At 53.9% G+C, this 19,498-nt stretch overlaps 2 protein-coding genes across 4 annotated transcripts; one reads left to right on the forward strand and one right to left on the reverse strand.

Moving 5' to 3' along the window:
• Positions 1–285: 285 nt before the first annotated feature.
• TLCD3A (TLC domain containing 3A) lies at positions 286–8,917 on the forward strand. Its single transcript, XM_010340037.3, has 5 exons — positions 286–618; positions 913–996; positions 4,290–4,491; positions 6,825–6,920; positions 7,422–8,917. Exons 1-5 carry the CDS (start codon positions 497–499, stop codon positions 7,689–7,691), a joined length of 774 nt encoding a protein of 257 aa, XP_010338339.2. The 5' UTR covers positions 286–496; the 3' UTR covers positions 7,692–8,917.
• On the reverse strand, positions 8,915–17,834 carry GEMIN4 (gem nuclear organelle associated protein 4). 3 transcript variants are annotated; one of them, XM_074388328.1, is made up of 3 exons: positions 17,624–17,834; positions 15,554–15,619; positions 8,915–14,952 (listed from the first exon to the last, which is right to left on the reverse strand). In XM_074388328.1, exon 3 carries the CDS (start codon positions 14,443–14,445, stop codon positions 11,302–11,304), a length of 3,144 nt encoding a protein of 1,047 aa, XP_074244429.1. In that variant the 5' UTR covers positions 14,446–14,952; positions 15,554–15,619; positions 17,624–17,834; the 3' UTR covers positions 8,915–11,301. The 3 variants fall into 3 exon arrangements, with proteins under 3 accessions (XP_074244429.1, XP_039332470.1, XP_003929375.1); XM_039476536.2 differs by having other exon boundaries at positions 8,915–15,619; XM_003929326.4 differs by lacking the exon at positions 15,554–15,619 and having other exon boundaries at positions 8,915–14,468; positions 17,624–17,833.
• Between the last annotated feature and the right edge of the window lie 1,664 nt (positions 17,835–19,498).

Below are 19,498 nucleotides of genomic sequence, written 5' to 3' on the forward strand. Positions count from 1 at the left end.
ACGAGGCCGCCCTCCCTCCTTCCTTCCTTCGCCGGAGGGAGATGCCGCGGCCGCGGGCTCGCCCACCCTGCGGGTCCCTACCTGAGTTTCTCGGCCCCGCGACCCGCCAGCCCACCTGGGGCCGGTAGCAGAGCAGGTCTGGGGGGCGGGCGCGGCGCGGGTGACGGAACAGAAGCCCGGGGAGCCCGGCCCTTCCCGCCTGCGCTCGGCCCCATGGGTCCGGGAGGCGGCGTCGGTGGACTCAGAATCGCGCGCGCCGCGGCCCAGGCGAGAGCCTCCGCCCCCGCCCGCCCGCCTGCCGGGGACGCCGGGAGACCCCGCCCCGTCCCATCGCGGCCGCGGGGCTTGGTCACGCGCAGAGCCGCGCTGCCGCGGGATCGGGGCCAGCTCCGGGGCGAGGGCGGCGGGTAGAAAGCGCGCGGCCGGGCCGGGGCGCGCCCAGCCCAGCCCAGCCACGCCGCGCGGCGCCAGCGAGGCGGCCGGACCCGCAGCCCTCATGCTGCCGACGCTGGCCGGAGGCACGCTCTTCTTCCCGGGCCTCTTCGCGCTCTGCTCATGGGCGCTACGCCGCTGGCGGCCCGAATGGACTGGCACGGACCGCGTGATGATCAGCACCAGGTACCCGGGCCGAGGCCAGCGCTGCCTCCGCCCTTCTCACCCACCGGCTGCGCTGGGCCCAGGGCGGAAAACGGGAGGCAGGAAGCCTGGGGGCCCCTCGGGGTCGCGGCGGCCCTAGCTTCCCGGAGACCCTCCGCGTCCGGACCTGGAGGGAGCGGGGAGCGCGGGGGAGTCTCCAGAGCCCGCTCCCGGGTCCGCTCGCAGCTGGGGCGGGCCGGATGGGAGATTCGGGCTCCGCGGTCCTCGGGACTGGACCGAGCGCATTCTCTCCGTTTTCCTCCCCGCCCGCGCTAGGCTGGTGTCCTCGGTGCAGGCGGTGCTGGCCACAGGCTCCGGGATCGTCATCATTCGCTCCTGCAACGACGTGGTCGCCGGCAGGTAACAGCCAGGCCGGAGGAGCGTGTTGGAAACACGCACATTCCGTGGCTCGCAGCAGGCGCCGGCTTCTCTCAGCACAGGCTCTTAGATTCTAGCTGACTGTGGGAAAAGCGGGCACCGCCATGAGCTCCTCTTCCTCTTGGAGTCTCTGAGCATCCCCAGCTTAGCAGAAAGTCCGCGGAAATGAGAAAGGACGACAGAGTCGGAGTCTGATTTCAGGTGGTTCGAGCCGACAGTGTGGCCACGGACCCAGGTCCTTCGTGAGGCAGATGAGCGTGGAAATATTAAGAGCCGGGCGGGTGGCTGCTGGTTTCCTTTAGCTGGTGTCACCGGCTGCCCACTCTGGAGCATCACTGAACAATATACGTCCAGTGTGGTTAACAGAGCCCGGCGTGGAAAGCAACAAACGCGCCGCCCCTGTCCACGCAAACGCTGCTCTTGGTTCCCCTTTAGATTCGCTAAAAGGTGACTGAGAGGTTTCCAGTGCTTTCCCAACGCCGACTTGTGTGTCTATGAGAGCTCAGTCCAGAGGCAGGTCAGGAAATGTGCATCTGTCTGCAGTTCCATGAAACAAATCATACATTAAGACCAGAGTGTCTACTTTGCAGAGTATTTAGACCTGGGCGAAGTGGTGCTTTTATTATTTTACTTTAAGCCTTTTCCCCCACCTGCCTTGCTAGAATTACATGCACTTTCTCCCAAGTTGAAGAACCACAGTTGGATGTGCAGGAAAGTTGATCGGCCTTTCCAGACCCTCCTCTCCTGTGGAGCTCTGCCCTGTCCTCCTCCTCACCTGTTGAGACCCAGCTGCCAGGGACCTGAGCAGGGGCATCTCTCTCACTCTATCCTGCAGTCTCACTTGGGATTGATCCTGCTGTCATGATTTTTGTGCTTTTCTTCTGTCTTTTTAAAAACAAAACTGGCTATTGGTAATGAATGGTAGATGCTGACATAGACCAAGTGACCCTGATTTGTATACACCAAACGCTAATATTTGCTTAGCTGGGTTCAATATTTCTTCTTTTTTTTTTTTTTTAAAGACAGGGTCGGGCCGGGAGTGGTGGCTCACGCCTGTAATCCCAGCACTTTTGGAGGCCGAGGCGGGTGGATCACGAGGTCAAGAGATCGAGACCATCCTGGTCAACATGGTGAAACCCCGTCTCTACTAAAAATAAAAAAAAAATAGCTGGGCATGGTGGCGCGTTCCTGTAATCCCAGCTACGCAGGGGGCTGAGGCAGGAGAATTGCCTGAACCCAGGAGGCAGAGGTTGCGGTGAGCGGAGATCACGCCATTGCACTCCAGCCTGGGTAACAAGAGCAAAACTCCGTCTCAAAAAAAAAAAAAAAAAAAAATACAGGGTCTCACTATGTTGCCCAGGCTGGTCTTGAACTCCTGGGCTCAGGTCATTTTTCTGCCTCACCCTCTCAAAGTGCTGGGATTACAGGCATAAGCCACCACACCCAGCACATTTTAAATTATTTTTTTTTTCCTGCAGAGACAGGGTCTCTCTCTGTCGCCCAGGCAGGGGTGCAGTGGCGTGATCATAGCTTATTGTAGTCTTGAATTCCTGGGTTCAAGCCATCCTTCTTCCTCAGCTCCCAAATAGGTCGGACTACAGGCACATACTACCACGCCTGGCTAACTTTGTTTTGGTAGAGACAGGGGTCTCCCTATGTTGCCCAGGCTGGTCTTGAACTCTTGGCCTCCAATGATCCTCCTGCCTGTGGCTTCCAAAGTGTTGGAATTATAGGTGTGAGCCCCTGCGCCTGGCCAAAAACAGCCTTTCTGGGTTCATATACTATACACTAAGTATTTTTGTATTATATGCCTTCTTATTTTGTACCTTCATATAGAGTGTGGTGACAAAGGAGGTGTTATCTGTAAATCCCCCCAAATTATAGGCAGACTCTGGTATGGGGTCAATGATTTAGTCAGATTCTTTTTTTTTTTTTTTTTTGAGACGGAGTTTCGCTCTTGTTACCCAGGCTGGAGTGCAATGGCGCGATCTCGGCTCACCGCAACCTCCGCCTCCTGGGTTCAAGCAATTCTCCTGCCTCAGCCTCCTGAGTAGCTGGGATTACAGGCACGCACCACCATGCCCAGCTAATTTTTAGTATTTTTAGTAGAGACGGGGTTTCACCATGTTGACCGGGATGGTCTCGATCTCTCGACCTCGTGATCCACCCGCCTCGGCCTCCCAAAGTGCTGGGATTACAGGCTTGAGCCACCGCGCCCGGCCGACTTAGTCAGATTCTTAAGGGGGTTCAGACCCCTAAAATGGCCAAGTCACAGCTCCAGGCAGTTTTCTCAGTTTCAGTACTTAATTCAGATAGTACTTTGTGGTTTTTAGACAGGGTCTTGCTGTTACCCAGGCTGGTCTGGAAGTCCTGGGCTCAAGCTAGTCTCCCAACTTGGCTTCTCAAAGTGCAGGGATTGTAGGTGTGAGCCCCGCACTGAGCCTGTATAGTACTTTTTACATTTAAAAGGACATTCCCCTACCCTTATTATTATTTTTTAATCAAGATGGAGTCTTGCTCTGTCACTCAGGCTGGAGTGCAATCTCCACCTCCCAGGTTCAAGCAATTCTCTTGCCTCAGCCTCCGAGTAGCTGGGATTACAGGCATGATTTTTGTATTTTTAGTAGAGCCATGGTTTCACCATGTTGCCAGGCTGGTCTGGAACTCCTGAACTCAGGTGATCCACCCGCCTTGGCCTCCCAAATTGTTGGGATTACAGGCGTGAGCCACCACGCCCGGCCAGCTCTAGAATTGTAAAGAAAGTGGCCAGGGTTGCCTCCCAGAAACTCCCTAGAGTGGGGTTGCAAGCAGATGCAAGAGAAGACTCACAGGTTCAGGATTTAAGTTAGTAAACTTCTAACTGTTGAGCAACTGAGGAGTTAAACTGGAAATATTGGATTTGCAATTTGGGACACTTTCCAAATCAATTTCTTGGTGGGGCTGTTGAATCATTTGCATATGTATCTAATCAAAGTCAGTATGTATCACAAAATGCCAGAATATCTATTATAAATTAGTAACTAAGTCAGGCAAATAGTGGCAGCAAGCTGCTTAAAACAGGCTGGGCTAAGTGATGCCTGCTTTTTCCTTTGACACTCATGCACTGGCCCTGGAACTTAGAGAAAGTTGTCTGTCTACTCCTGTGTTTATCACTTTCAACATCTTTATTGTGAAGTATGTGGAGTAAGAAGAGCTGATCAAGCACCGAGTTTGGCTCTGAGCCTTCACGATGGATATCCAGTCGTCTCACAGACCGTGCGTATGCTTTCTTTCAGGCACTGGCTTGCCCGGGAATATGTGTGGTTTCTGATTCCATACATGATCTATGACTGCTATGCCATGTACCTCTGTGACTGGTACCGAGCCAGAGACCAGAACCGTGCACACTCCCTCACGCTTCGAAGCTTCCTCAGTCGAAACCGCCTCATGATCACACATCACGCAGTCATCCTCTTTGTCCTTGTACCAGTGGCGCAGGTACGGCCTTCCGGGACAGCAGACCCGCAGCCTCGGTCACGCCTTTTCTTCTGTTGAGCTGCGTGTCTGGGTGTCTTTTTTTTTTTTTTTTTTTTTTTTTTTGAGATGAAGTCTTGCTCTGCTGCCCAGGCTGGAGTGCAATGGGGTGATCTCAGCTCACTGCAACCTCTGCCTCCTGGGTTTACCTGATTCTCCTGCCTTAGCCTGCTGAGTAGCTGGGATTACAGGCACCCACCACCATGCGTGGCTAATTTTTTCTATTTTTAGTAGAGACGGGGTTTCGCCATGTATTGGCCAGGCTGGTCTCAAACTCCTGACCTCAGGTGATCCACTCGCCTTGGCCTCCCACAGTGCTGGGATTACAGGCATTAGCCACTGCGCCTGACCTGAGCTGGACGTGTTGACTGTCCTTAGGACTCAGGGCTGCCCCTCATTTGTTTCCTGCTCATGGGCAGCCATTCTTGTGCCTGCTGCTCCAGCAGCCACCTCCTCCAGGGGAAAAGTGGAGGAACACCATCGCATCTGAAACATTTGTGATTCTCTTTACCAACGTCAACATACTTTTTTTTCTTTTTTGAGACAAGGTTTCACTCTGTCACCCAGGCTAGAGTGCAGCAATGTGATCACAGCTCACTGTAGCCTCGAACTAGTGGCCTCAAGTGATCCTCCTACCTCTGCCTCCCAGATAGCTGGGAGCACAGGCATATGCCACCACAACAAGCTAATTCCTGTATTTTTTGTAAGGGTTTCTCCATGTTGCCCAGGCTGATCTCAAACTCTTGAGCTAAAGTGATTCTCCTGTCTAGGCCTCCCAAAGTGCTGGGATTACAGGCATGAGCCACCAAGCCTGGCCCCAACATTCTTTTTAACAAACACGTCGCTCTTTGAGATTCCTTAGCATTTGTCAGAGGCTCTATCCTTAGTTCAGTATAAGATAAAAATAACATAAAATACAAATATAATACAAAACAACATAACATGCCAGAGAGCGCTGTCTGCATTTTTCTGACGTCACAAAAACACAGACTCTCAAAGCAAACAGCTTCCTAATTTCTCCCCAGATCCACTTCTCCATAAAAACACACCCAAAAAGGAAAAGAAATGGGAATGCTAATGGGAAACCCCTAGTTCTTGAATGCCTGCTCAGGGAAGACATGTTTTTTGTTTTTTGGTTTTTTTAATTATTTATTTATTTTGAGACAGTTTCACTCTGTTGCCCAGGCTGGAGTGCAGTGGCAAGATCTCAGCTCACTACAACCTCCGCCTCCAGGGTTCAAGTGATTCTCCTATCTCAGCCTCCTGAGTAGCTGGGACTACAGGCACACACCACCATGCCCGGCTAATTTTTTTATTTTTAGTAGTGATGGGGTTTCACTATATTGGTCAGGTTGGTTTTGAACTCCTAACCTCAGGTGATCCACCCAACTCAGTCTCCCAGAGTGCTGGGATTACAGGCGTGAGCCACCACACCCAGCCAGGCATGTGATTTAAAAGTTCAAAGCTTGCTAAATATTAGAAACTTTTAGCCTGTTACTGTAGATGAAGAAACTGGGGCTCTTAAGAGTTTTCTTATTATCTCACTAAGTGGTACTAAGTGGCAGAGCTGGTATTTTACTATGCTTACTGCTTTCTTGAAAAAGGAGGTCAGGCAAGGTGGCTTAGGCTTCTAATCCCAGTCAGAAGTCCAAGACCAGCCTGGCCAACGTGGAGAAACCCCATCTCTACTAAAAATACAAAAATTAGCCAGGCATGGTGGTGTACAACTGTAGTCCCAGCTACTTGGGAGGCTAAGGCTGGAGAATAGTTTGAACCTAGGAGGCGGAGGTGGCAGTGAGCTGAGATCGTGCCTTTGCACTCCAGCCTGGGCAGCAAGAGCAAGACTCCGTCTCAAAAAAAGAAAAAGGGTAGCAAGCATTTCATTCTTTCAGAAGCGTCTGGGACCTACCACCTAGGAACCAGAACCTCTAGGGTGCTTTCAGACCTTAACATCTAGCACAGGGCCCAGCACATACTCTGTTGAACCGAACAGGCTGAGTGCCTTGGCATGACTGACTAAGTTAGATCCACAGAAGTAGGCTGCAGAGTTCCTTCTGGCTGCCATCAAGATTCAGAGTTCGCCGTAGGTGCAGTCAGCCCGTCTGAATTTGCCTCTGGATCCTCCAGCTTGGGCCATCAAAGTGCTATTGCTGTGGAAGCAGCGGATAATAACGGGGTCTACGCTTGCCTATGAGCACTTCCCTTCATGGTACCCTTTTCAGTCGCCCCAGTGGGAACTTTCCTTCTGGTGGTTTCTTAACCTCCACTTACTCCCCTTCTCGTTGTTTCATCTGCAGAGGCTCCGGGGGGACCTGGGGGACTTCTTTGTGGGCTGCATCTTCACGGCAGAACTGAGCACACCATTTGTGTCGCTGGGCAGAGTTCTGATTCAGGCACGTATGAACGCAGTGGCAGGAACCGCGCATGCAGGAGGGAGGGAGTGGATCCCGCTTTTCCTTGGGAGATGGTGGGGTGTGGAGAAATCCCTGCTGCTAGAAGAGTCGGGTAGGAGATCCTTCCGTAGACTTCAAAGTCAGCTGGTCCTCTGAGTCAGTGGGATGAAATTGTAGGTTTGATCTGAGTTTGATCCAGTTCATTCTACTTTTTCCCTGGTCACATACTTTCCTCTAATCCACTGTTCCCGTCAGCTGGGTGGCCTAGGTGAAATTCAACATCACTACCAGGAAAAATGAGGTTATATGCATGTATCAATATGATAGTGTTCAATAATGTCTTTGACAAATGTCAGAAAACTAGACACGCATCAGGGAGTCTGGCAGCCCGTCTGGGTGAGCAGCTGCACCTGCACAGCTTTTCTGCCATGGGACTTGGTGCAGTCAATCCCTGACACCCAGCCTCTTGGGGACCTTCCCTTTGTCCTTCCTCTTCTGCAGCTAAAGCAGCAGCACACCCTTCTGTACAAGGTGAACGGAGTCCTCACACTGGCCACCTTCCTTTGCTGCCGGATCCTTCTCTTCCCCTTCATGTACTGGTCCTACGGCCACCAGCAGGGACTAAGCCTGCTGCAAGTGCCCTTCCGCATTCCCTTCTTCTGCAACGTGGCCAATGCCTTCCTCATCGCCCCTCAGATCTACTGGTTCTCTCTGCTGTGCAGGAAGGCACTCCGGCTCTTTGACAATCCCCAAGCCAAAAAGGATGGTTAAGCACTCCCTAGAGTCGGGCAGTAAGGGTGCAGCCTCACACCAGCTGCCTCCTCCGCTCAGTATTCCGTGGACCAAACTGTGCCCTGGATGGCCTCAGACTTTTGGGTATTGATAAGCAGATGGATTTGAGTTTTTCTAAAGAATATTCACATTACCTCCTTCTAACCTGTCCCATTTGCAAAAGCACTTTTGTAGTAACACCTATTGGGTGTACAGACCTCCCTGGGCAGCAAGGTGGCTTTCATGCAAGCCCAAGGATCCTTCTTTGGGTCTTATCTCTAGAGCTCTGGGAGGTGGAAGCATGGGGTGTGCTCGGTAGACCAGGGTGATAAGTGTCTGGGCATGGGCCTGTCCCTATATCTGCGGCTACCCACCTTTCCAACCACTCAGGGCAGTACCCATGGTTCTGGGCCAGCAGAAGCAAGTGGTGACTTCTTGTGACACTGGCCTGGGAAAATCATTGTGGGTAGGTAGTTTTTGTTTACTAGATAACCCATTGATTGGTTCTTTGCCTCATCCTCTCATCCATGGGTCAACGTTGAATTCTCACATCTACTGACTTCCAATCAGAAGTCTCACTGGTGGGGCTGGGGTTAGGCAGGCCAGAGGCAGGGATGGGAACCTGAGTAGGTAGTGTGGCCAAGTCAGCACAACCTTTGCAGGCTGACTTAGTAAGACCAGTGTCAACCTTGTGAGCTTACTGCCGGCAGTCACAAACACCATTCTTTTTAACATGTCCCTTCGTGCCCAGCTTTCCCCATATCCACATGCAGAGGACGCGCTTGTAAAAACTACAGGGGCAATGTGAAATGATGGCTTTGGTAGCCATTTACTGGGTAACCCCACTCCATGACACTGTCCTTTCCATGTGATGTGGAAACCAACTTCTGTACTCCAAACCACGAAACGTCTCATCTAGACTGCAAAGTACTTAGCCTCCTGATGAGCCAGAGCTTGGGGTGCAGAGCCCATTTCTGTGTGTGTCCTGCCATTTAGCCACAGAAGGCTGCAGAGCAAGGGGACAGCCAGCCTGGCCAGAGGCCATCCTGTGGACCGACACCTGCACCTCCTTCTGCAAACGGGATTTTCTGGTGCCAACACTAATCATCCCCTATCGACTACGATGAGTTTGAGACTGTGCTCAAGTGTAGTTTAAAACGTGAATTTTTAAAGTGCCTTTTAATTCATTGTCTGTGAACTTGTAAAGAACTGAATGATCCGTCTCATTTTGACTGTTTAGTCTTTAATGGGTGCCATTTAAAAAACAAAGTGCTATTAATTTTTTTAACTGTCTTTTTTAAACTATCAGTGTATCTTTGAAAGTCACCCTTCTGGTGATTAAATTGCACTAACATTCCCAACTTACTCTCATTTGTGAAGTACATCAGTATCAGTTTCCTTTAAGAATCATCCTGTCACGCCCCCTCCCAGCCGCCAACCCACCACCAACTGGCTGCTGTGTGCTATAGTTCCATGTTGATGTCCATGTTAACTAGCAGAGGGGTTTGGCACGTGTGAATGCTTTCAGCCTCCAGAGAGGTCCAGCTCACACGTCACTCAAACCTATGCTGTGGTTCCCAGAGTTCAAGTGTAGTGGTCACATGAAACTGGAGGCCCTTTCTTCTGTTCCTAATTGAACCCTGTTAGGAACTGGGAGAGTCAAAGCCTGATTACCGGTCAGAGAGCCAAGCCTGCTTTAGTTGGGGGAGAGAACCTGAGTAATGCCCCATTTTGAAGGAAGTTGTGTGGATGGAGATAGTGTTGGGACATAATCTTTCCCCTCCTCATCTCAAAATAAACATGTCCCCAGCCCATTCTCATAGTTTCCTAATACCCGAGACACCTTAAACTCATTTTCTCTTTATGTAGGGACAGATATCTCTGTTGCCCAGGCTGGTCTCAAACTCCTGGCCTCAACGGAGCCGCTGAAAACACGGGGATTATTACAGGTGTGAGCCACCACCGTGTCTAGCCCTCTCTCTCTCTCTCTCTCTCTCTCTCTGTGTGTGTGTGTGTGTATATATATATATATATATATATATATATTTTTTTTTTTTTTTTTTTGAGATGAGGTCTCACTTTGTCACCCAGGCTGGAGTGCAGTGGTGTGATCTCAGTTCACTGCAGCCTCAACCTCCCAGGATTAAGTGCTCCTGCTGCCTTAGCCTCCTGAATAGCTAGGACTACAGGTGTGTGTCACCACATCCAGCTAGTTTTTGCATTTTTTTTGTAGAGATAGGGCCTCCATATGTTGTCTGGGCTGGTCTCAAGTGATCATCCTGCCTCTTATTGCCCCAGCTACTCAGGAGGCTGAGGCAGGAGGATCACTTGAGTCCACAGGTTCAAGACCAGCCTGGGCAACAAAGACTGTAAGCAGTCCTCAATTCAGAGGGGACCTATTTTCCTGAGGTCATTAATCTAGCCCCTTGCCACTCAATTTATGTTGGTCCTCCAATCCTCTCATTTTAGAATTGTGCAGGCTTCTCAGGCACAGCAATCTCATGGCCAGAGGCAGAACCAGGGCTGGAGTAGATTCTTTTCCAAGCTGCTGTCCTTTCCAAGATACCTCATGAAAAAAACATTAAAATACAAAGTAACTCTTGAAGGGGGTTGCACATACCCTGTCATGTTTTTTCAACTCAGACAGTTTTAACTTTGGGCTTATTTGCCAAAATCTAGGATGGAAAAGTCCAGTTATGGCTGGGCGTGGTGGCTCACACTTTGGGAGGCCGAGGCGGGCAGATCACAAGGTCAAGAGATTGAGACCATCCTGGCCAACATAGTGAAACCCCATCTCTACTAAAAAAATACAAAAATTGGCCAGACGTGGTGGCTCAAGCCTGTAATCCCAGCACTTTGGGAGGCCGAGGCGGGTGGATCACGAGGTCAAGAGATCGAGACCATCCTGGTCAACATGGTGAAACCCTGTCTCTACTAAAAATACAAAAAATTAGCTGGGCATGGTGGCGCGTGCCTGTAATCCCAGCTACTCAGGAGGCTGAGGCAGGAGAATTGCCTGAATTCAGGAGGCGGAGGTTGTGGTGAGCCGAGATCGCGCCATTGCACTCCAGCCTGGGTAACAAGAGCGAAACTCCGTCTCAAAAAAAAAAAAAAAAAAGACAAAAATTAGCTGGTCATGGTGGCGCACGCCTGTAGTCCCAGCTACTTGGGAGGCTGAGGCAGAAGAATTGCTTGAACCCAGGAGGCGGAGGTTGCAGTGAGCTGAGATCGCGCCATTGCACTCCAGCCTGGCACCTGGCAACAGAGCAACACTCTTGTCTCAAAAAAAAAAAAAAAAAAAAAAAAAGTCCAAAGTCCAGTTATGAACATGTCCCTCTGGGCTGAATTCAATCTTGAAGACACTAAACTCAATTTCAGAGCATACATAATCAATCCTGGGCTATTGCTGTGGCAGACTTAAAGTGAGATGCAAAAGGGAATGTTTATTATAGTTTGTACATTATAAATACCTAAGAAACTATTTTCTTTACACCATTATTGCCATGATTTCCTGTGGATAGTTTCACGCAGCTGTAAAGCCCATGCTGCATGGGTCTGGCCCCTACGGACACGTCATGTTTAGCCCCAGCTTTTCTGCTACAGGCCAAGGTCAGAAGCTGCTGATCTTCTGCAGCAGTGTCTGGCGCCGCCCCTCGGGGCTGATGTTCTCAGCAATGGACTTCAGGAAGCGCTGCTCGTTCACCTTCTGGAGCAGGGAGGTGACAGATGGGTTGGCCTTGCTAAGAGTCTCATAGCAGGTGAGAGTTTCCAAGGCTAAAACATACAGTGGCTCACAGACCTCTTGGTGGAGCATGGCCATGATGTGCAGAGCATGACAGAACACTTGGGTATAGACAAACAGGGCTTCCTGGGTCAGGTCCTGCTCTTGTCCCTGCGTCCACGGGCCAACTGACTGTATCAACCTGACTGAGTCCAGGAGGCTGGTCAGACTGCCACACAGGAGTCTGACCACATGGTTCCAGCCTTCCAGAGGAAGCCAATTTTGACAACTCTGACTACAGAGAAACTGGAAAGTCCTCAGGAAGAGTACGGAGAGCTGGAGCTCCTGGGCAAAGGGCTTCAGATTCAGCAGAGGAACAAACTGAATATACTCCAGGCTATACGGGACATGCAGCAGCTGTTTCTCCAGCAGCCTCCTGGTCAAATGGTGAAGGTGCTGCCACTCCTGAGGGCTGCACCAAGGCATGACTTGCACAAGGGCCACCAAAAAGCCTTTGCTGAACAACCTGACCTCCTCAGGACTACCCACATCCACCACCAAGAGAGACAGCATCCTCTCTGAGAGGCTGCTGGAGATGCAGCAGCACTCCATCCAGGCTAGGAGCCCAGTGCCTGGCCCATACCCCGGGTGGGCCTGGGAGGTCCACTCATCCTCAGAAAGCTTACAGATCTCAAAAAGTGTGGCTGGCACCTCACACTTGAAGTGTCCCTCAAAGAAGGTCTTCAGTCTCAGGCCCACAGTCCAGTCGAGCTGCTCTAACTTGCGGTGGAGCCAGGACAGGGACTTGATCCAGGCGTCCGGGGAGAAGGTCTCGGCATTGGCTAATACGATCTCACACAGGAGCTCCAGGATATGGGCCGCCAGATCCTTCCTCTCCAAAGACAAATGCCGCTTCTCCTTGGGGAGCTGCCAGTACTTGCTGAAGCTGTCCAGGAGCTGGCACAAGCTGAAGAGGAGTGGGAATGGGGAGCAGGCCTGGAGCCAGTATTCCTCCAGGCATGCATTTGCTTCTAGAGTCTGGAGGAAGATCTTCAGACTGAGGTCCACCTCTTCAACATCTAACATCAAGAATGACAGGACAAATTCTTTCAGCACCTCATCTGGCTCAAGCAGAGCAGCCACTGGAATGCCCTGGGGCTTCGCGGGATTCATCAGGCAGTTCAGGAGCTCCAAAAATTGCTTTTCCTCCTTGGGTGTAGAGAACTTCGCCCAGACAGTTTCTTTGAGGCACGACACCATGAAAGTGGTAGATGAATTCCGACCCTGCTCTTCCACAAACCGAAGGGCAGGGAAGGCAGTGAGAATCTGGGCCAGGAACTTGTGGGTGCCGATATTGACCACAGCCAGGCTGCAGATTTTCTTCACCGTGGCTTCTGGGTGCACTATCATCAGGCGGGCCACGGAGGCCACAGCTTTTGTCAAGCCCTGCTCGGAGGCACTCTGAGTGAGCTGGTTTAAGGTCGTATTGAGGTCTTCTGGAAAACTCTCCACGTAGGCCGGCAACTTTTCAGACAGGCCCTTTTTCCCCCAGGAGTGCAGGACGCCTGCAAGGACTTTGTTTTTGTCTGGTAGGGAGAGGTCTGCATAACATTCCAGTACCGAGTGGAGCACTTGCCGGATCTGAGGCTTGGGGATGGCTCTGTCAGTGGTGCTGGCATCTAGCACTGTTTCCAGCAGGCTCAACACCAAGTCTGGCTCCCTGAAGAGAGCCCTGTTAGTCAGCAGGCAGGCTACCCACTCGTCTGAGAAAGCCCACTTCTTCTCAGACGCAAAAATGTAGCACATTTCCATGTGACGGTCCATCTTCTGCTGGATGATGGCCATGGCAATGGAAGCCGTGATGTCCTGGGAGCCCCTGTTCTTCAGCACCCTGCTGGTTTTGCTCAGGAAGTCCCTGACACACTCTGCCAGCTCAGAGGCCACCTGCCTCTCCTCCTCGGGCAGGTTGGCACAGTTCAGGTAGAGTGCCAGGTTCTGGCTGAAGGAAGTCAGACTGTCGCACAGCCGGTAGCTGTCATAGCTTGTGCCCTGGCTGCTGCAGAGCATGGCTTGCAGCTCCTCCCCCCACTCCCCCAGCAGGGCGCGCATCAATTCCAGGCCCGCGAAAATCGTCTCGCTGGGGAGTTTGGCCAGTGAGGTCAGGCTGACATCCCGTTCTGCCTCCTTCACCTTCTCTGCCAGTGCCTGTTGGTGGTATGGGTTCTGGGTGTCTGAGTTCCACACAGAGATCACCGTGGCCAGTTTGTCCAGATACACGGTTGCAGACACCTCCTGGGGGTCGTCCTCGGTCAGTGCAAACACGCTCAGCATGTCGGCCAGGTTGGCCAGTGCACAGCACTTCCTCCCTAGGCCCAGGATCTGACTCTGGATCTGCATCAGCCCGCGGAGCAGCATGGCCAACAGGGGCATGGTGGGGCAAACGTCTGGCTCAGACCTCAGCCTCTTTGGAGGACGGGGGAACTCATCTAAGACAGGCAAGTACTTATGGGCCATTGAGCTGAACTGGGAGAGCAGGGGGTCCTGCGGATTACCCCGGTGCTTCATCATTTCCCACCAGACATCCAGGAAGAAGGCCACGTCCTCGGAGGACGTGTCAATGCTCACGTGCTCCAAAAAGCGCTCGAGTTCTGCACAGCAGACAGTGGCGGGCAGGGCCATCAGGAGCTGGATAAAGAGTCCAGAAGCTTCTAGGGACTTGAGCAGCTCAAAGAGGACGGTGTGATTGAGGGTGGGGATCATGTTGCCCACTGAGAAGAACACATCTTCCTGCCACCGAGTGTCCGCGTCGGAAGAGGTCACAGGCTGGGGCTGCAGAACCTTGGCCCAGATGATGATCAGAGCTTTCTTCTTCCAGGCAAAGGGCTGGGAATGTGCTGCAGCCGAGGAGATCTCCCGCAAGGCCTCCACGATGGGCCGCCCAACATGCTCCCAGTCAGACTTGGTCAGTTCTGCCAGAGCTTTGGGGTGGAACAGCTGCTCAGCCAGCAGGAAGCCTCCGTGCAGAATAGTCATTTCCTCACAGATGTTCAAGGGTCCTGCACAGAGAAGTCAAGTAAGACAGTATAGCGCGAATGTCTCAAGATGGTCACTGCAGTTAGGAGGCTGTCAGGGTTAGAGATGACGAGGGTTTTAGAAATCCATGAAGGGGAGAAGAAGGGATGGCCACCACAGCCACTGCAGGGCTGGAGGCAGGACTCAGCCGAGGAATCCAGAATGACTTCCAAGCTCTCTAGCCTGGGAACTGGAAGGACCCTGGGTGGCGTCACATACAGGGAAGGAGGAGAATCAGAACAGGTTTGAGAAGAGACAAGCTCGATTTTGGCTATCAAGGCACAGATGTCCTCCAGCAGTAGAAATGCCCGGTGCAAGCTGCGGAGAAAAGCCAGCTGGGAAATGTGATTCTGGATTTTGGCTATCAAGGAGCAGATGTCCTCCAGCAGTTGCAATGCCGGGTGGAAGTTCAGAGGGGAAGTCAGCTGAGAAATGTGACTCTGAGAGGCATCTGCTCAGAAGGGATCACTGGAACCAAGAGAGAATGAGATCCCTCAGGAAAAGTAAAAAGAACAAGCTGGACTGCTGAGGGCAAACCCTTCAGCAAAGGATGGGCCAGAGGAGGATGTGGGGAGAGAGGTTTAGAAATAGAGAGCACGAGGACAGTACAAACGACAGGAACCACTGAGCATGTACCACAGGACAGGACAGCTGAGTTTCTCATGACACATCGTGAGGAGAGCCACAATCACACAGCCACAGGCTAATGGGCAGAGCAGCAATCACACAGCCACCGAGTAACAGCACAGCAGCAATCACACAATCACAGGGTAATGGGCACAGCAGCAATCACACAGCCACAGGGTAACGGGCACAGCAGCAATCCAGACACAGGGTAATGGGCACAGCCACAATCACACAGCCACAGGGTAACGGGCACAGCAGCAATCACAAAGCCACAATCACACAGCCTCAGGGTAATGGGCACAGCCACAATCACACAGCCACAGGGTAATGGGCACAGAAGCTACCACACAGCCACAGGTAATGGGCACAGAAGCAATCAGACGAGTCCTGCCTTCATCCTTCATAATCGTGCCTTGGGAACAGGCTTCAAACATTCTTCTACCTTTCAGGGAAACAGTCCACCCCACAGCTCTTTCCAGTCAAAGACAAGCTACTGAAGGCCCTGGCTCTGTGGGAGAAACCAGGGAGTAGATACAGAAAATACTTCATTAGATAAGTCCTTCCTTCAGAAAACTAATAATTGACACAGACTTACCATGGAAGGCATCTTGGGACGTTTAATTGGACATGGGTTTGAATCCTAGATCAGCCATTCAAAAGTAATGTGATTCTGTCCAGGTGCAGTGGCTAGCACTTGTAATCCCGGCTACTTGGGGGGCTGAGGCAGGTGGATCCCTGAGGTCAGGAGTTTAAAACTAGCTAAGGTAACATAGTGAGACTCCCCGACTTCTGAAAAAAGGGGGGTGGGTAAGGGATGTGATCGTGTTCAGATTGCTTCTCCAAGCCTTCCTTCTGCAGCTGTGAGGATAATACAGACTTCCTGTTATGACTCTGATGATCATGTGATATATACCAGTGAAGCCCCTGGTAGTGGGTTGGTACCACTATCTCCTAACCCCATCTCCTGGGGACGCTGTGATGGATAAATGAGATACAGCTACACTAAGAATCAGGTTACAGAGCCTGATCAGGGCTCAGTCAATGTTGGTTTCCCCAAACCTTCTCATGGTTGGCAGGATCAGAATCCTGTCACTGTTCGAAACAACAAAGGACATAGGTTTTTATCAGGTATGTTTCCTTTGGCCCAGGAAGTTAAACGAGGGTACAAACACTGCTCACTATTCCTTATTTCTGCATCCTCTCCCTTCCCAGGATGGAGACACTGCTCACTATTCCTGACTCCTGAATCCTCTCCCTTTCCCAGGATGGAGACACTGTTCACTGTTCCCCACTCCTGAGTCCTCTCTCTTTCCCAGGACCGAGATGCTGCTTCTTCCTCAGTCTCTCATGCCCCTGAGAGCTCACAGTCCCCATTTTACAGGTCAGACACCAGCAGAAATAAAACACGGATTCCAGGAAACGAAGGACTGTGTTGCCCTTGCCACCATGCATGGGTGCAGCCAGCCGCAGGCCCAGCGCTGAGCACTCCCATGTAACCACGTGCGGAGGAAATTCCATCTCAGCTCGCAGTGGCTGAGGCCGAGGCCGCAGAGGGATCTCGCTGGAGTTACGGCCGTTCTTTCTGTCTCAGGAGGCTCTCCCAGACCCCAAAATACGGCCCCTCCTGACGCTGCCAATCTGATTTTACTGCATTATCAGCTTCGCCGGGTTGATGCCTGGCCGTCCACGCGCGCCTTCCAGGCGCAGGCAGTCCGCGGCATTTGCAGCAGTAGTGCCAGGACAGTGACCGCTGGAAAACCCGCCGGCGCCCAGCGCGCGCCAGAGCCAAGCGCTAGGGCTACCGGGTGGTTCCGCGCTCACCGCGCCAGCCCCGCGCCGGGTCACACGCGAGACCTACCGCGTCACGACCACCTTGACAACACCGTTCCCGCTCAGCGCCGGAACACGGAGTTGCAGAAACGCTTTGCCCAGGGCGCCGGGCCGCCATTCCGCTCCTGCGAGCTGGGGCCGGGGCCGGGCTCTCCCGGTCCTCATGCCGACAGTGTCCGGGCGCCGCGGCCCCAGCTCCCCGGACGCCCTCCCGCCCGCTCCGCCTTCCGGGCCTGGCCCCGACTGGCCCCGACCACCCCCGGTACCGAAGCGCGCAGCCGCCCCGGTAGCCCCGCGCGGGACCCGGACGCCCGCGGCCTCCGTGAAGAGTCGCGCAGCCCTCGGCGGGACAGACGCACTGTCCTCCCCCGCTCCGCCGAGACGAAGCCCGACTAAACGAGACACGCGCCCTACAGGAGCGCGGCCGTCCGGGCGCCGAGGGAGCCGCGCTGCCACAGCACGTGCGCCGGCCCCGAGCGCCCCACCCTCACCCCACGGCACGACTCCCCGCGGCCGGGCCCGGACCCCCTGCCAAGGCCACCCGGGACCCCAGACCCGCCCCGACGCGGAGGACGTTCCGCGTGGGTCCATCGGCGCGCGCAGCGGGAGGAGACGCGCCAAGGAGCACCGCCCTGCTAACGCGTGGCGGGACGCAGCTCGGGGCAGGGAGCGCGGCACCCACCTAAGTCCATGGCGGCGACGCCGGCAGCTTCGCGGGGCCGGCTCTCCCTCTTCTCAGAGAACGCGGGCGCGGCGCGAGACGCGCGGCACAATGGGCAGCGCAGGCGCCACGGCGGCCCCGCTCAGGCCCCGCCCATAGCCTCCTGCGCACGCGCAGTCCTCAAGAAGGCGCGCGCAGAGCTACAGCGCCGCCTCCACACAGAGGTCGCCCGCCAGCTGTTAGGTGCCGCGCGTCGCTCCCGGGCCGGTCCACACCGGCCCCGCCTCCGGGTCCCCGCGGATCCGGCTTGAGCCCCGGCCCCGCATTCACCCTCATCCGGTGACCCCGGGCACGCCCCGCACACTGTCTGCCCCCACCCAGCGCTTCCCCCGGGCCGTCCTCCACCCAGCGCGGCCGCACCACGCGCGGCTTCCTCCCGCCCAGCGCCGCCCCACGCGCACTCTCTCCGCGTGCTGCTGACGCGCCGCCCCTTGGGACTGCCGCAGTCGGGACCAGAGGCGGTTCTTACGGCTGCTCCTCCCCAGAAACACCGTGGTGAGACCCAGACACTGGCCCCCGGGCCTGCAGTCGCCGGTGGAGAAAACACAGACTCCGCGTGTCTTCCACGCGCCGCCCGTCCCCTGCCCCCGAGATGGAGGCCTGACGCCGGCCTTTCTGCCTCCCCGCCTCCGGCTTCCAGCACCGGCTCTCCCGGAAAGGCCCGGCCGCCTCCCACCCCATGTTCCAAGTGGAGTTCGAGCTGGCGCGCGCCGCCCTCAAGCAGCTGAAGGGCCCCGTGAGCGATCAGGACAAGCTGCTGCTCTACGGCTGGTACAAGCAGGCCACCCGGGGCGACTGCCACCTCCCCGCCCCTCCCGCGTCCGACCTGAAGGCCAAGGCCAAGTGGGAGGCGTGGACCGCGAACCAAGGGATGTCCAGGATGGACGCCATGAGGGCCTATGTGGCCAAAGTGGAGGAGCTAACCAGGAAGGAGGCCGGCTGAGGGCTCCTGGGAATGGAGTGGCTCCCTAGACCTCGACGGCTGAAATGGAGAGTAGCCGGGTTAGCCGAAACACCAATAAATCACTGACACTGCACGAGAGTGACTGACTGCTGTGGGAAAAGACACTCGGTGACTGGGTGCATGGGAGGCGTCCAGATACACGGACCGCGAAACTGTGTGGCTTTGGGTGGAGTTCCCAGCCTTCCTATTACTAGGGCGTATTGGGGGGATGGTGTGCCGTGGAAATACCCACGATCTGAGGTCGGCGAGACCCTTCTCCACTGATGGCCTCTGGGGAGGCTGAGGCCCAGCCCTTTACCTCTTCAGGGGTGATTGACGAACACCCCAACAACTACAGAGGGGAAAGGGACTCTGTCCTAAACACCGAAGCCCCCACTGGAACACAGGGCCTAGGAAGTTCATGTTCTAGGGAGACCACTCTTTCCCCAATGATAATGTGGTGAGGCAACTGAGACTTCAGAACACAGCAGCTGATAAACAAGAGAGCCGATGATGTCAAAATCCCAGGCCCAGAAAGGCTCACCGAAGGCCTCACAACCGAAGTGTTTCCGGGACTACTCTGTACTTAACCCTGGTTTCTGCTTAGGGGATGTCTGTGGGATTTCCTGCAAGAGCACAACACACCCTTTGACCTATGCAAGTGCCAGTATCTGGGCGCACTCCTGTTCATGATCACGGAGGCCACAGCCACGGCACCTAGTGGCTGGAGTATGGAGTACTAAATGGTACCCAGAGAAGCAGGTCTACAGTGGCAGGGGATTTCCTGGTACTTCTTCCTTCATAAAAGCTGTTTTCATAGGTCATGACATCAGGTCAGCTCCAGTTCTTGCTGGGACCAATAAACAAGAGAAGCAACAACCACCAAGACTTCA

Source organism: Saimiri boliviensis, chromosome 17 (genome assembly GCF_048565385.1).
Source record: "Saimiri boliviensis isolate mSaiBol1 chromosome 17, mSaiBol1.pri, whole genome shotgun sequence".
NCBI lineage: Eukaryota > Metazoa > Chordata > Mammalia > Primates > Cebidae > Saimiri > Saimiri boliviensis.

Bases quoted from the DNA above. Each gene is read 5' to 3' on its own strand.
- TLCD3A (XM_010340037.3), top strand. From the start codon at position 497: ATGCTGCCGACGCTGGCCGGAGGCACGCTCTTCTTCCCGGGCCTCTTC. The intron at 997-4,289 runs GTAACAGCCAGG...GCTTTCTTTCAG, and splicing joins AACGACGTGGTCGCCGGCAG to GCACTGGCTTGCCCGGGAAT. The intron at 4,492-6,824 runs GTACGGCCTTCC...TTTCATCTGCAG, and splicing joins TCCTTGTACCAGTGGCGCAG to AGGCTCCGGGGGGACCTGGG.